The 17,202-nt window shown below is 44.1% G+C and overlaps 1 protein-coding gene across 3 annotated transcripts in view; it reads left to right on the top strand.

Annotated features, from left to right (window-relative positions):
- Nucleotides 1–1,796: 1,796 nt before the first annotated feature.
- The window catches only part of UCKL1 (uridine-cytidine kinase 1 like 1), a 38,098-nt gene continuing 22,692 nt past the window's right edge, over nucleotides 1,797–17,202 (top strand). For 2 of the 3 annotated variants that reach the window (XM_020981658.2, XM_020981656.2), the window contains exon 1: nucleotides 1,797–2,025. In XM_020981658.2, coding sequence (XP_020837317.1) covers nucleotides 1,898–2,025 — 128 coding nt within the window. In that variant the 5' untranslated portion in view covers nucleotides 1,797–1,897. The remainder of the gene's footprint in view (nucleotides 2,026–17,202) is intronic. The other variant, XM_020981657.2, reaches the window with a different exon arrangement.

The raw sequence follows: 17,202 nt of genomic DNA, 5'->3' as shown, positions 1-17,202 counted from the left end.
ACCATGGGAGTGTAATCAACCAAGCCAAAGAAATAGAGGATCTCCAGAAAGAATAAAAGGTCCATATTATGAAATGCCATAGGAAGTTCAAGGACTAAAAAAGGTGGAGGATTGAAGCAATATGGCAATGGTCCTTGGGAGAGTCATTTCTGTAAAATGGTGGGGACAGAAACTAGTTTTCGAGGGGTTGAGGTAAGGATGTAGACTAAAAATTTCTCTATGAAGGAGAGGAAGATGATAGCTTGAAAGGATGACCTTGTCAGGGTCAAGGGAATGTTTTTTGGGGGGAGATAAGAGGGGAGATATGAGCAAGTTTTGCTGGCTGAGAAGGGAGCCCTTGAAAAGGAAAATTGAATATGCAAGAGAGGGAAAGTCCAGTTTGGCTAGAATACTGTATATAATGTGTAAAGAAGGGCAAGTTGCAAAAATAAGATGGAACAGGATTGTAAAAGGCTTTGAATGCCAGAATCATTTTATTCCGTAGTCAATGTGAAACCACAGATTTTTGAGCTGGTATCGAAAGAGACCGCTTTTTCTAGGGCTCCTTTGCTTCAGGTACAGTCTTTCATTCATTACTCGGAACCCTGATTGTGACCCAAGGGAATTTTAGGAAGGCTATCATGTACATGACTGAATTGGTTCCTGCCTATGGTGTGCTTTCGAGCAGAATTGCTCGAAACTGACAGGAGCCTAGCCCCTAACCTGTATCCCTCCTTCACCGCAAATTCGCCTCGGATCCCATCACAGCCGCAGTCCTTTTTTGGCGCTAGCCCTTCTCACTCCACACTGGGCTCATTCTTAAGCTCCAGCCTTAGCCACTGGGCTTACTTGGGACGAACTTTTCTCAGAATTTACTGTGGTTAAAGGGTCGGTGGAGGAAGGACTTGGAAGTTCCAGAGTTGTCACTGTATTAACTTTCCTTTCAGGAAGGGGGTGAGGGGAGTGGGCGAAGACCAGCCTGGAGAAATGAGGTGTTGAAACTATGCTGGAGTATCATCTGTGCAATCCGGGCTCCTGCTGCTTCTCACCGGGTCTAGCATTCCCTGGTCACCACTGTAGAAACTATTCACATTCCACTTAGCTCACCTAGAGCTCTGCCCTCAGAGGACTGAGAGTCATGGGAGGCGGGGAGAGGGGGGACGGGGAGGGGCAAGAGGCAGTCGGTCAAGTCACTTGCCCAAGAAGAGTTCCAGGTGGAGAGAACTTAAACTTCCTTTGGAAGGATCTCGATTGGACAATGACTTCGATTTAACTTTTATTAAAGCTCTTACTACTTGCACAGTGTTGTGCTAGGCACTGGTGAGGGAGGGGGTTATAAAGATGAAAAATAGCACAGTTTCTGTCTTCAAGGAACTCTGGTAGCAGCAGGGGCTGAGCGTGATAGGAAAGTGCCTCAATGAAAAGACCAGTAGATAAATTATAATACAAGACAAGGTGTGATGGAGTTAAAGGAGAGCTCCAGACAATGCTCAGTGAAAATCAGAGGACAGTAAAAGCGGGCTGGATCAGTAAAACTTCTGGGAAGGACAGCTCAACAGAGTAATAGCAATGAAGTGCACGAAGAATTATACGGGGGTCCCAGCCCTGCGCTCGTGTCCTTGAGGTCAGCGCTACGGGGAAATCCCCAATCCATGGGCTAGTCGCCTCCAGCAAGGACTACAGCTCCCAGGATGCACCGGAGGCTCCACCATATAGCCCCAGGGGATTTGTAGTTCTCACCATGCCTGCTCTCCAAAGTCAAGACAAGACTGCAGAACTACAACTCCCAGAAGTCCTTGTGGGAGCGCTTCTCTCTCCATACCGCTGCCGTCGCTTATCCTAGTCTGTGTCTGTGTCCGCCTCCTCCCGGCTCCGGCCCGGCACTCGGCTCCGGCCGCTTTACAAATCTGGAGGCGCAATGGCGACGGCACTGGCGCTGGCCCTCTCGGCCGCCGCCGCCCCCCAACCCCCTCCCACGGAGGAAGCCCCCCCAGGACTAGATGAGCGGGAAGACGGGGTGGAGAGCGAGGCGCAGTGCGAGGCCAGGTAACGAGGGCGGGGGCCCAGGCCAGGAGCGCGCGGAGCGGAGGCCTTTGGACGCAGGAGCGCGCTCCTTCCGGGCAGGCGCGCCTAGAGCCTGGCGCCCGAGAGGGGGCGTCCTGCCCCTGGCGGAGCTCCGGCCCGAGAGCTGCGGAGGAGCCCCCAGCTCCCTGCTCCACGTGCTCTCCGTGGCCCTTCTCCTTGAGCGCCACGTTGTTCCAGGGGAGAGGTGGGGGAAGGGAAGGGTGCAGCTGGCAGCGACCTTGAGGGAGCTGCTTCTCTCCTCTTCCCCTCCACCCCCGGCACACACTCCCCTTCTTGTTCTTCCCGCCCCGCCTCCCGTCTTTGCCCCCTCTTTTCCCAAGTACTTCTACCATCCTGCCCCGGACACCTTTCCCTTTTTTCTGCTTCCTGCCCCGTAGACATGCCTTCTTTCCCCTCCCTCATGTCCCCTGTTTCCCCCCTCCCCCATAGCTCCCTGCAGGCGCTCCACACCCAAATTCCAAGGGTTCTTAACTTGAGGTTTCCCCTTAGGAGTCCATAGATTTCTGTGGATCCTTGAACTTGGATAGAGGTGAAAATTACATCTTTCTATTCACTAACTTCTAACGGAAATTTCTCATTTCCTTCAGTTATAAATGTAGGAACAAACATTCTGAGAAGGGGTCCACAGACTTCACCAAATTGCCAAAGGGCACAATGACCCAAAAAAGTTCACCCCATCCCCTCCCAGCTCTATCAGTCTTCTGGTTTCCCTTCACTTCCGGGTCTACTCACGTGGTCTGGCTGTGCGTTGTCAGAGGCCTCACTATTTGTATACCCCATTATGACACTGTGGGTCAGCTGCCCACTGTGGGTTTCTCCAGCTGTGCAGGAGAGGATGTGTACCCGTTATGTGTACTTAGCATTTCTCCCTGGACTAGCCCCCTTTAAACTCCATGCATTCTAAAGTTTGCTTTCCTCAGAATTGTGTATGTTCATCTGGCTCCATCTCTTCATGGACCGAGGAAACTTACTTATTATTTTTGCCAAGTATAGGATCTGGGTTCTCGATTCATAATTTCCATGACAGCTGCCCAGTCCCCATGCCAACCTTTCTAAACATCAAGCTGTGTTTCTTTGCAGCTGTTTGAGTTTCTGAGTTCTGAGAACGTTCCATTTGAATGAGTGTCATGCATAGATGCCAGGGTTATTGACACAGCACTTTTTTAGAACCGATCATTTCAGTGTGAGAATTCAAAAATACAGAACAGATTTCCTTAATCCTCAGACAACACTGAAAGAACATATAGGGGGCCATGATACCTGTTTTCAGCTATCTGAAGTGCTGTCATATGAGGAAAAATACTCCCCAGAAGCAAAAAAGGAGGAACCAAAGGTAGATGATACAGAGAGTCAGATTTAAGGTTCTTAAAAGGAAAAACTTCAAAATAAAATTGAACAAATGTGCAATGGTATGCTTTAGTAAAGGTTTTTAATGAAAACCTGTATGTAGTGAGGAATGTTATGGGGCAGCCTTGGGAGGGAAATTCTGTTCAGGTTTGGGTTAGACTAGATGACCTCTTGTGTCTCATCTAGCTCTGGGATTCTGTGAACTGGAATCCAGAACAAAGAGGCTTCTTCTGTCTTACTGTAAGAAATCAGGCCATATGTTCCTGGTTGTAGTGGTTTCTGTGTGATTGTAGCCTAGAATCCTGCTTAGTAGAGACTGAAGACCAGTCACTGTCTTTCATCCTTATTTGATCCTTCCAGGTTAGGGATTTTAAATGACTCTCACCTAGTGGAGACATCTTCCTATTCTGTGCCTCTCCAGGTCAGATTTCTGAGGAATAACTTCACAGCTATTTAAGAATGTAATTTTCTTTGAAAGATATGGGGGGGGGCAGCTAGGTGGTGCAGTGGATAGAGCACCGGCCCTGAAGTCAGGAGGACCTGAGTTCAAATGCGGCCTCAGACCAAACACTTGACACTAGCTGTGTGACCCTGGGCAAGTCACTTAACCCCAATTGCCTAAAAGCCAAAAAAAAAAAATTAAAAAAAAGATATGATAGGAATTGTAACTTAATTCCTTTATTTTCAGAGAATAGAAGGCTAGAATGCCACAAAAACTGCCATCTATACTAGATGGATTCTGTGGATTCTGTGTGTGGATTCTGAGACCCTCTCTGGCTGGTTGGGTGTTTTGTGAACATTCATAGCATTGTAATATTTAAAGGTGAAAAAGTGTGCTTTATTTTCATTGACTATTAGTTTAAAGGTCCTGAATCTAAAGGAGAGCTATATATTACTCTCAACACCTATAATAAGTGTGCTTTTTAAGTACAGAAATGAATAAACAAAAAAGCATTTACTAGGCTTATTTTATGTGCCAGCAACTGTGTGAAGCACTAGTTATTCAACTGTAGTAAAGAGACCACCCCTCTCCTCAAAAATTTTTTGTGTCATTTTCAGTCATGTCCAACTCTATTCCTCATTTGGGGTTTTCTTGGTAAAGATATTGGAATGGTTTGCCATTTCCTTCTCCAGGTCATATTTTTATAAATGAGGAAACTGAAGCAAAAGTATTAAGTGACTTGCCCACAGTCACACAACTGCTAAGTGTCTGAGGCCTGATTTGAACTTGCGAAGGTGAGTCTTCTTGACTTCAGGCCCATCACTCTATCCAGTTGGCCACCTCATCTTCCCAAAACTTACCTTCTAATGGGGATAAGAACACATAGTGGGGGTGGTGTTTTGTTCTGGGAAGTCACTGGGTTAATGAGTGAAGCCACAGGACGGTTGATTGACACCACTTTTGCAGAAGCAGTAGTAGTATTGATTTGATTATTGTTCTCAGAATAAGAGCTAGAAAAGGGGAAAGGGTACATGCCCAGTGGTATGGCCAGAAGATGGCTGGAGAGAATCGCAGACTGGCATTTGGGGCCATGTGAGGGAGCCTCAAGAAAACATGGCCCCAGGCGGGAAGTGGTTTAGCTCTTCCAGGGCAAGGTCTCTGTAGGTGCCATTATTAGGGGGATGCAGAGGTTGTATGGAGGCGTGACAGGAAGCTGGAAGGAAGGCGTTTTCTATTTAGATTTTGGACATCCCTTCTAGAGGTGACATCCTAAGCATGCTGTTGTAACTTAGTGCCTGGGGCACTGGCTTTGGAGTTTGAGGCAGAGTTAAAGTCAGTTGTTCTGTTGTGCAGTGAGTCTATTGCATCTGTGTAAGGTCCTCTTCGGCCCCAGTTGTTTAGTCATGTAGGGTGTGGCTTTCTGGGAAAACATTGAAAGTTACAGGGAACTTTAGGTACCACTTTTCAAAGAGTTTTCATTTCATGGACTTTTGCCACCAGGGGGAGCAATTAGCTTTCTCTTTGAACTTTGCAAATCCCTTGAGGTAGCTAAGAACTGCTTATCCAAGACTCCTAATTGGGAAACTTAAAATTTCAGAGCAAAAAAAATTTGTTTTGGGAGGAAAAATATATTTACTTCCATGATCCATAAGGCAATATTATCCGTACTGAAAACACTTCATTGTAGCATGAGGTATTCAGAAGGCATCATCTGCCAAAACACCACAAGGTACATAATATTTTTATTAGCCAAATCAGTAAAAGAAGTTTTAAAAAGACAAGAAAAAGAAAAGGAAAAAAAGAAAAATCAGGTCAAGTGTCCCCTCCCTTGCTTGTCATTTCAGGAAAAAGAAACCCAATACTTGTTCTGTTAAGTCTTCCAGTGACTGAGTGTGGTTTGTCTCTCCCGTGGGGCCCTGAGTCTGGACTCAGTCTGTGGATGTCTTTAATTGGCAGATGGGAAGAGGGGGAGGGAGAAGGAAAGCTAGGGGGCAAAGACAACCAGTTATTCTAACACTGCTTTTGCATTGTACGTTTAATTTCTTCATAATGGCCTGAGCTCTGTTGAGTATAGAGATGGGCAAAACTGGGGCCAGTTGTTGCTTACATTGAGATATTTGGCTATCCCTTTATGGAGTACTGAATACTATATAGCTGAAATAGAAATAGGGACTAGTCCTGTGGTTTCATTAATAAAGAGAATTCCTAGCAAAGGAAAACTCCTACCTGGCTATGCAGATAGGAGGCACCCTCTTTGTCACTTAGAGTCTTAGAGAGTTGCCTGCGGCCATTTGCCCTAGACCACAGCCAGTGTGTGTCAGGGGCAGCACTTGAACTCAAGTCTTCCTGGCAGCTACACTGCTTGTCATTTTATATAAGTAACCAGAAGTATTTTAGTTGGTATTTAAAAGTCTGTCATGAGAAAAGACTGTGTATTTGATGAATAAGTAAAAGTTAATGGCTTTCTTTACATGGGGATTACGCTTTGTGAGAAGTGATGGTAGGGACAGCTGGGTGGTGCAAAAGATAGAGCACCAGCCCTGGAGTCAGGAGGACCTGAGTTCAAATGTGGCCTCAGACACTTACTAGCTATGTGACCCTGGGCATGTCACTTAATCCTGATTGCCTTAAAAAAAAAAAGAAAGAAAGAAAGAAAAAGAAAAGTGATGGTAGAGAGGGGTGACCTAGATAGAGGACCAGCCACTGAGTCAGAAAGTCCTGCTTCAGATACTTACGGCTGTATAATCCTTGGAAAGTCCCTTAACCTCTCAGTGCCTCCAGGTGACTAAGCCTCTGCTGCATTGGTAGAGGGAATTTCCTTACTGGGATTTCTTTACCGCCATGAAATCACAAGTCAATGTCAAAAAAGAAAAAGAAAAGAAAGAAAGTTATGGTAGGGTGGTTTTGTTTTTGTTTTTTTTTTAATACAGAGGATTGAGAGAGTAGGGAATTCCTAACCAGCAACAAATTTAAATCAGTTCAAGATATGGCCCATTAAACTGCTAATTATTATTATTATTGTTGTTGTTAATAATAATGACAACAATAAACGTATATACCAGTTTAAGTTTTACAAACCATTTTGCTTCACTTATTTTTGAGACCTTCCTGAGAAAGGCATTCTTTGGGATTCCTCATGGAGCCTACCAGGGATGACAAGTGATAAAGAAGAAAATTTTTTTCCAGATAAAAATATGGTAACAGATCCCAGAGCAGTGGAAAAAGAGCATAGCTTCTCTCACCTTTTGATTCTACCTTTTCCCTATCCCCATCCATCCCTAACCATAGGCATTATTTCCCACCTTGAGAAAGAACCCTTTAAAGTGTCTCTTTGCAGAAGTTTCAGGTGTGAGGTGTATCCATCCTTCCTCAATGCAGGTAAGATCTGCATTCTTGAGGGTTGGGGTCCAAAGGGACAGTGCAATGGAAGTTTAAGGAATTAGGCCGTGAATAAAGGAAGCCATGCTCCTGATGCTGCTGTGAGCTTAGTTCAGGGTTTGTGAATGGGTAATTAAAACATAAGTTAGAGTTTCAAGAGAAATGGAGATAATTCTTTTAAAATAGGTTTTCTTTCTACCTACCCCTCCTTCTTACTTGTGTTAAGCCTCTTCATCTCACCTGTGACTTCCTGTCCATCCATCCCTCTGAGGCCTAGAGGTGGGAAACCTGCCTGAGCTTTTCCAGGCCATTACTCCTGCTCTAGCTTTACTTTTCTACTTTCCCAATCTTGAACTTAAAGTTAAGCGTTTCAGTTATTTGCTGTCCTCAGTTCTAGAATCTCTAATTGCCTTGTCTTTTTGTCACTGAGACTTGCCAAGCCCCTGAGTTACCCCAACATCCACCTTCTCCATTCATATTTTTATGCTGCTGATCAGCGTTAGAGGAGATAACACAACTGTACTAACTGGATCCACCACAAATTTATGTTAATTAATTTCTACTAGGCCCTCACTACTGTAGGGCACTCTTTTATTCTTTCCCATTTGGTTCTCCATTATACTTTTATTCTCCCCTAATTGACTGTCTCTCACTCCCCACAGTACTGACAATGTCTGCTCAAACCTCTTCTCTCCTCAAGCCTTCTACATTACCCCTTCCACTTAGCAAAAGATTTTACTTCATGCTTTTACAGAGTAAATAGAAGACTTTCTTCATAAGCTTCCTCTTCCCTATTCTATAGCTCAGAATCCCTAGAGATCATCCCCAGTTCTGTCTTTCTCTGCTCCCATCTCTGTAAAAGAGATGGCCCTTCTCACAAGGTCAGCCTGTCCACTTATGCCCTTGATTCTGTCTACTGTAATAGTTTACCTCCTCGATTATCTCCTCCTTTTTAATCTTCAGCCTCATTCTGTCTGCTGGCTCCTTCCCTGCTGCCAAAAAACCATGCCTGTGTCTCTCTCATACTTAACAAATTTTCAGTAGTATCTCCTCAAGCTATCACCTGTCACTTGATAGCTCTTTGCCTCTCATAGCCACACTCCTAGAAAAAGTCATCTATACTGTTTGCCTTTATTTCCCCTCTCACTGACTTCTCAACTTATTCCAGTCTGTCTCTGGACCTCATTATGCAATGGAAATGCTCTCTCCGTGGCTACCAGTAATCTCAGTTGTTAAATCCATTGGCTTTTCTCGAGTTGTCCTTCTTGACCTCTCTGCAGCCCTTGACACTGTTGGCTGCCCTCCCCTCCTATATTCTTTGTCTTTCCTGGTTTTTTGTAATACTTTGACCTTGATTGTCCTCCCTTTCTAGTCACCCAGTCTTTTTTTGTTGGATCATGATTCATATCCTATCCCCTAACTGAGTGTCCCCCAGGGTTCTGTCCTGGGTCCTCTCCTTTTCTGTCTCCATACTTTTTTAATGATCTTATCAACAACTCCCATGGGTTTAGCTGTCATCTCTATTCAGAAAACTTCCACATATATAGATGTAGATTTATGCACAATATATCTATATCTTTATATATCTGTACGTAATAGTATCTATATCTGTATATCTCCAGCCTTACAACTTTTTCTGATCTTCAGTCTCTCATCACCAGCTACCAGCATCTCCAACTAGATGCCCTGTAGGCATCTCAAATTCACCTTCTCAAAATGGAACTCATTATCTTTCCTTCTAAACTCATTCTTCCTAAATTCTCCACTTCTGTTTAGGGCAGCACCATCCTTTCAGTCACCTAGGTTCACAGCCTTCAAGTTATCCTTGACTCTTCATTCTCACTCATTCCTCATTTTCAGGCAGTTCCCCTGCCTCTTGGGCATTTTTTACAGCTATCCCCTTGTCACCTACCACAGTCATCACCTCTTATCTGGACTATTGAAAACAGTAGCCTTCTAATTGGCCTTCCCTCTCCAGTCCATTTTCCACACAGCTGCCAAATTGATATTCCTAAAGCACAGGCCTGACAAATCACTCCTCTACTCAAGAACTCTGATGGCAAGAATAAAATAGAGACTCTTGCCTTTGGCATTTAAGGCCCTTCACCATCTAGTTCCTGCCTGTCTTTCCAGACTGATTTCATATGACTCTTGTTGCACACATTACATTCCAGCCAAAGCTAGCCCACTTACTGTTTCCCATCCAGAATAGTGTACCTTAGGGGCGGCTAGGTGGCGCAGTGGATAGAGCACCGGCCCTGAATTCAGGAGGACCTGAGTTCAAATCTGGCCTCAAACCAGACACTTGACACTTACTAGCTGTGTGACCCTGGGCAAGTCACTTAACCCCAATTGCCTTAAAAAACCAAACAAACCAGAATAGCCAAGCATTGGCTGCCCATTGTGCTGGGGGTGGGGTGGGGGTGCTCCTGCTCACTTCTGCAGCTCAGAATCCCTACTCTCTGCTAGTGCCTTCCCCTCTGAAGTGATCTTCCATCTTCTCTGGGTGGGTACTCTTTGCCTTGTATGTGTCTGTTTTCATGTTTATCTTCCCAATGAGAATGTGCCCTCTTTGAGGGCAGGTACTGTTTTGGCCTTTGTTTCTGTCCCCTGCACTTAGCCCAGCACCTGTCATGTAACAAGCACATAAGAAGCGTTTGTTGATAGACTGTGTTCTTTTAGGACTCACCTCACACACGTTTCTTTGATGAGTTCTTTCTTGCCCCTCTGCCCCTTTACTTTGTAGGTATTTTTGTTTATTCTTATACGTGCAGGTTGTCTCCTCTGATAGAAATTAAGCTTCCTAAAGACAGGGACTATTCGCCTTCTTATTCCCAGCAGCTTAACATAGGGTCTTGCACATAATAAGCGCTTACAAATAAATACATGTTGAGTGAATGAATGAATGTTTAGGCCAGGAAGCTTTAATAGCCATTTATTTGAGTCTAGTAAATTAATCCTCTTGCCATACTTTAGTCAAACTCCTGGCTTCATCTTGTCTTGATCTCTCAGTGTCTCCTCATGCTACGACACCAGAAGCCAGGAACGTTCAAAACCCCGGTTCCCTAGTTTGATTCATTCATCCTCCATTCAGTCAGTCAGTGGTTATGAAGTGCCTTGTGCTTGGGGCTGCATAAGATACCAAGTTTAGCTAATTGGGCTTCCTTATCACTCGTGGAGTTTCAAGTCTTGTAGAGGGCTAAGATAGAAAAACAGATAACTATAATACACAGTGAATTCAAAGACAGAAACAGAGTTCCAATATGTACCAAAATATTCTTGGTAGCACTTTTGTGGTAACAAAGAGCTGGAAGTAAAGTAGATGCTCATTGATTAGGGAGTGACTGGACAATGAATTTAATGAAATATTATTGTGCAGTAAGAAGTGATTATGAGGAATTCAGAGAAACATGGGGAGGGTTGTGTAAATGGATGCAGAGTAAAATAAGCAGAATGAGAATCCATAATGACTCCAAGGATGTAAATGAAAAGTTCACTGTGAGGAAGCCGGACCTGGAGTCATTGAAAAATCACTAATGGTCCTGGCCAATAGATAATGAAACCTGCAGAGGCAGGGGATCGCCAGTTCAGAATGGTGCTTACAACCTGACAATCCACTCAATGTGTTGTTTTGCTACAGTGAGGGTGGGGTTTAGTTCGGTGGTGGTAGGGCTGATAGGGTAAGGAGGGGTAGCCAGAAATTACAAAGGCTTCAGTAAAAATGACTGCTGTTAACAGGAGTGAAAGGAAAGCTCATGTTCCCCTTGGCACTTGCTGGAGGCCAATTCCAGCCAGTACCTCCAGGTACCTTCTGCCCAGCTTCTGCCATTTAAATCTGGAGTGCTGCAGTGAAGACTTGTCAGCTCAGCAGTGTAGCCCTCTGGGCTACGTGTGTGCTAGGCTTCGGGGGAGCTTAGCTACTGCCTCTAATTTAGCCCTGCAGACTCAGTTCCCTTGGCACCAGAATGGCTGAGGAGAGCAGAATGCAGGGAGGGAGAAGAGGAGGAGAGAGAGGGCAGCAGTTATTCTCAGTTGCCATATTGCCCGAGCCCAGAGTGTAGAGTTTCATGTTTGTTTATACCTGGTTAGAGGCACCTTGGAGAGAGGGAGGAGCTGACGGAGAGTGCCCCTGGGTGGGGGCATTGCTGGCACTGTTGGTATAGGGAAGTAGAAAGCTTCCTGCCTAGGGCACTGAACTCAGAAAGGGAGAAGAGTCAGAGGGAGGGGAGCCCTGGGGGCTGATGTTGATTAATTTTGCTTGTCTAGTGCTAATGTGGCTCTTCCAGCTTCAGATGGGTGGAGCAGAGCTTAAGGAAATGGGCTGCCTCACCAGGTGCGATTCAGGCCCCTAGACTTTTCCTGGGAATGCCAGGGCTGGAGACTATATCAGGCTCCTTGGTCCTCTCCTTTTCCTAGAAAATGAATATGTGTGCTGGGACTGCTTAGAGGCAGACATCAGAGCAGAACCTGCTGAGGGTGAGGGGAAACCCAGAGCAAGGGATATCATGGGCAAGTCACAGCCAGAGGGGCAGCTCTGTGAGGCACTGCTGGTTTGTTTTTGGGCTGGGTTTTTTTTTAAACCAAAGTCAGTGCTATTAATATCAAGTAATGAACATAATCTCTTAGCTAAGTTATCCTCTTATGCCTGTTGGCCTCTGCAGGACATTGGAGTCAGAGCAGCACGCATTGGCTTTTTCCTAAAGTAGGTCCTATTGCCCTTACATCTAGCACATCAGAAACACTGAATTGCACCTTAAAGAAAATCCAAATTCCCACCTTCCCCTGCCACACCAGGTTCCTGAATCATTCCCTCAAGACTTACCTTTAGAATAGCCGGTCATGGAGGTACAGCCCAGTCAGTTCAGAATTTCTCCAGATTTCTTGTGGCAAACTGTCATTCCAAGCTCAGAGTACTGTAGGTCTTGGTGAAAGAACTGGAAAGTTTAGAAGTAGATCCTCTCACACCTAACTTAGGAGTCAGACATCAGATAGTTGCAATTATACTCAGAGCATCCTGCTCGATCCTCTTCATAGTCCTGTGATTGCTACAAGTTGGGGAATGAGCAGCCCTCCTGGTTACCCTGGGATCAGGATATCGGGGTGCTGGGCCCTTGGAGCTGAAGGCAGGTGAGTTTCATAGTCATTTTATTGTTATTATTTCGGTTGGCTTCAGAGCAGACCTCCAATTGGAGTGCTGTCCAGAAGGATCTGCTGGTGTGAATGTATCTATGGAAATCCAAAAACAAACAGGCAGCAGCCAGGTAAAGGTTCCCTGACTCTCCAAGACAGGGGTGGCTTGTTTTCATTGCAGATTATTCTTGTGGCTGTCATTGCTTGTTTGGTTTTTGTATGTAGCATCTTTTCCGGGGGCAGAAGCATCTGTGTAGAACTGTAAATGAGGGTAAGAAAAGATCCTCATGTCATTTTTCCACAGAAAGGGAAACTTTCCCCCAGTGGGTAGATAAGGCTGAGCTTTGTTATCTGAGGGCACAAGAAAACTATATATGTGATGTGGGGAGAGGAGAGGAGAGAAGCCATATCAAGGCAAATTTGGTAGTCAGAATAATAGGATTCATAAGATTTCGAACATTTGCAGGTCTTTGGATAGGGATGGTTTTCTGTTGGTTGTCATTGGCCTACCTCGTTTTTCCTATTAAATTGTGGAAACCTGACAGATTTCAAGTCAGACCACCTCCATTCATCTTTACAAGGTATCATCAAGATGGCCTGCTGTTGGGAAAGTCCTTGAAAGGAAACATAGGATGATGATTAAGATAAGCCCATGAGGACGAGGAAATAAGAAGGAGATTGCCACAAAACTCATTTGTGAATAAAAACAAACCCCTAGATTTGGTGGTTGACTTAAAGAATGGTTGATTTTTCAGATGAGAGAAGAGGCTTTTTTCCTATTGGATTCTTAATCCTCAGTTAACTATAATATTTATATTTTGGGGAAATTAGATCTTTAAACTGACCACATGAACCAGTGAAATTCAAGCAAATGCCACTAAAAAGGGGGAATGTAGTCATGTCACTGCATTTGTTTCAGTGATAATAATAACAGTAACAATAACAAAAACAACAATAATAAATGGATTAGTGAGGAAGAGGCTGAAAGGAAGACCTTGGTTTGGTGCTAATCAGTGTTTCTGAGTCAGAGAGTTTTTTCTCAGATTGTGAGGCAGTAACTGGGAAGACATTGGAAAAGTCATTCACTTCCCTGGATATGGGATTTATAAGTCCAGAAAGAAGTGACTTGAGCAAGGTCACACAGCTAGAAAATAGTAGAACAAAGATTTGAACCCAGGGCCTCTTACTCCAAATCCAGTACATACCACATTGGTTATCAGGCATTTACTCAGCACCCTTTCTGGGTTTGCAGTCATTTAGAAAGGAAAAGAATGATCCCTAACCACCTTTAGGATGTCATGAAGAGCAGGTTTTACTATACTCACCTCATTTCCTTTTTTGACAAGATTACTAGACTAGTTTAGAGGCTATCTGGTATAGTGGTTAGAATGCTGTTTGATGTAAGGAAGACCTTGTTTCAAATTGTGCTTCCTGAGATGGTGTGATCTGGAGGTAGGCCCTACCTCCTACACCAACAATCACAGATTCCCACAATGAGGGTAATAATAATCACTAATATGTAGATAGGCCTTTAAGGTTTCCAGAGTGCTTACCTTCACAATAATCCTGAAGGGTAGGTACTATTGTTATCCCTATTTTATACATGAGGAAACAGGTAGTCAGAGGTTATGTGACTCACTCAGGGTCACACAGCAAAGGAAGTATCTGAGGCAGGTTTCTCTGACTCCAGGCCCAAAGCTATATCTATTATACTACCTAGCTATCTTAGAGGAATGCTGTAGGCCAGGGGTGGGGAACCTTCGGCCTCAAGGCCACATGTGGCCTCCTTTTATTGGAGATTTGTTCTGCGAAGTTTGGATTCAGTTAAAAGGCCGCACTCTAGGACCTAGGGGGCCGCAGGTTCCCCTCCCCTGCTTTAGACAGTGTACCTGTATTTCAGCAGAGCATTTGACAAAGTCAGTCTTCTCTTGTTGGCAAGATGGGAGAGGCATAGGATAGGTTTGTTTAAAACCAGTGAATGATTAAACTGAAAGTATAGCCAAGGTGGGTCTACATCAGAGGAAGGTCTCTGGTGGAGTATCGATGCCATACTTTTTAGCATTTTTCTTAAGTGACTTGGATGAAGGCACAGATGGCATGATTATCAGGTTTGTAGATGGCACAAAGCTGGGGGGAATGGCTGGCACTCTGGATCACAGTCAGACCTAAATAGCCTAGAACTGTGGAATGAAACTAATAAAGATGAAATTTAATAGGTATAATTGTCAAGTCCTACACTTGCAAAATCAATTGCACAAATATAGGATGGGAAAGTTATGACTGGACCAAAACTCCTCTGTGGAAGTTCTGGTGATTTTAATGGACTTTAACCTTAATGTGAGTCACCAGTGTGATGTGGCAGCCAAAAAAGAGAATGTCGTCGTTGGTAGCGTTGATACTGTATCCAAAAATGAAGGATCCCGTGAAGAGGTAAATGTTGCTGTGTTCTGCCCTGGCCATAGCACATCTAAACTGGATTATTTCCGGGTTGTTGATTAGACTCGTAGTTCTGGTTATTTGTTGGTGTTGTTGCTTAGGCATTTTTAGTCAAGTCCAATTCTTCACGACCTGTTTTGGGGTTTTCTTGGCAAAGATACTGGAGTGGTTTGCCATTTTCTTCTCCAACTCACTTTATAGATGAGGAAACTGAGGCAAACAGGGTTAAGTGACTCACCCAGGGTCACATAGCTAGTAAGTGTCTGAGGCCAAATTTGAACTCAGGCCCTCCTAACTCCAGCCCCAGCCCAGCACTCTAGCCACTGAACCACCTAACAGCACTCCCTAAGAGGAAGAACTTGGAGTTACTGGTGTAAATTTCAAAGGGACAGATTTTTTAGATATTTTTTAAAGCTTCCTTCTAAATCAAAATCCTTCCAAATCAGGCTAAAAATAAAATGGACTTCAAATTTCCCCCATCACTGGAGGTCTTCAGACCTTTTGGATGACCATTGGTCAGGGTTGTTATAGAAGAGATTCCTGTTCAGGTATGGCTTGGGATCTTGGAGTTTCCTTCCAGTTTTTTCGTTCTGTGATTTGGTGAAAGAAGCTCCATTATTGACAGAGTCGGTGGTACCGCTTTGAATTAGTGCAGCATCCTTGGATACTGATGCTTCATAAAGCCCTACTCTGTGAAAATACATAGGATAGCTACTGAAATATTGATGCCTTTTACCCCCATCATTTCTCAATATTACCTTATTCTCCTTCCCTCACCCTCCTTTATAACAAAGAAAAGCAGCTGCACCAAACCAATTAGCCCAGTGACCTAAACTGTCTGCATAAGTGCAATAAAGTTTTGGTGCAGGGGCATTCACTACATACTGATAGAGCCCATCTGCCTGTCTCCTTCAACAAGCTAGACTTTATCACTCATGTTTGAAGTACCTTCATTGTCATCCTTTGTCAAGAAGCTAAAATAAGTATAATTTCTACAGATTTTTAGATGAAAAGGTTAATTTCTAGTACTCTTAGCATGCTAAGCAAACTCTTGTGGAAATACAGCAGACCATCTTAATATCTGGAAAGGGCTCAACAAATTCAGATTAACCATTAATTGGTTATGGGCCTGTTATGTGCGGAGCACTATGCAGTTCATAGATTTGAGATTTTTATCCCTCCATTAGAAGACTTAGGTGGAATATAATAGTTGTTTCCAACTATTTGAAGGATTGTCAAGTGAAAGAAGTTTAGCTTTGTTTGCTTGGTCTCAGAGGGGAGAATTGGCAACAATGAGTGGAAGCCATGAAGGGGCAAGTACAGGGTCTAGGTAAGGAAAAATCTTCTTAACAATTAGAGCTATCCCAAAGTAGAGTTGGCTACCTTGGGAGGTAATGGATTTTCTCTCAGAGGTTTTCAAGCAAAAGCTCAATGACCATCTGCCTAGTGTGTTGTAGAGAGGATTCTTGTTCAAGTGTGGATTTGTACTAGATGACTTCTGAAATCCTGTCTGAATGTGAAATCTGTGATTCTGTATCCAGTAGAGTAATCGTCTATAACGATGGCTTATGTGTGGGCTTGCCCACAGCAACTAAGTCATTGATCAGTATTGCAAGTTACCCAGTTCACCTTCATCCTGGGTCTCCCCTTCCATTCCCCTTACCCCATTTAGGGGAAGAAATTTTATTTTTTCTTCTTCTTGTGTTTGGCAAATAGTGAAGTCAACAAGCCTGCTTTGTGTTACAAAACATCTACTCTTCAATCATCTTTGTTTGTGTCCCAGCCTCACACTGATGTCAGCCCTCCTTTGGGAATGGTGCTTGCTAGTTAATTGCTGCCTCAGAGGCACCAGAGGTTGAACAGACCAAAATATATTGACTAATTGTTCTGATTTGGCTCATGCATTTTCTCCATGATAGAATGGGTAGTTCTGTTTTTGTTTGTCTCTAAGGAGATGGGGCAAAGGGCTCTTCTCAGCAGACATTATTGATGGATATTTTTTTAATGCTGCTTAGACTTTGAATCTAAATTTTCTGTCTTGTCTCTTCGCTCTTAAGCCTACCTCCAAATATATATTTAGGTAAATAGTAAGGTGTAATGGCACCTCCGTTTTACTCACTGATTTCTGAGGAACCCAGAACCCAACCCTAGCCCACTGTGTGTCTCTCAGCCTAATTTTTCCTCTGCTCTCAGTGGGGGCCTCTGGGAACACTGACATTTCAAAACAAGAACAGCTTGGGCTGTCCCCAGGGCCCTGCTGAGCAGTGGTCCTTCAAAATCACAGCACGAGTCCATCGTTTCCTAACTCCAAGGTCAGAGCCCTGTCGGCTCAGCCTGGAGAACTGCTTTCCTGTGTTACGTGACATTTACTACTCAAAGATAAGTCCCTAGCAGTTCAGTATAGA

This window comes from Phascolarctos cinereus, unplaced genomic scaffold (assembly GCF_003287225.1).
Source record: "Phascolarctos cinereus isolate Bilbo 61053 unplaced genomic scaffold, phaCin_HiC Scaffold_2;HRSCAF=192, whole genome shotgun sequence".
NCBI lineage: Eukaryota > Metazoa > Chordata > Mammalia > Diprotodontia > Phascolarctidae > Phascolarctos > Phascolarctos cinereus.
This window is presented reverse-complemented; position numbering and strand designations above follow the sequence as displayed.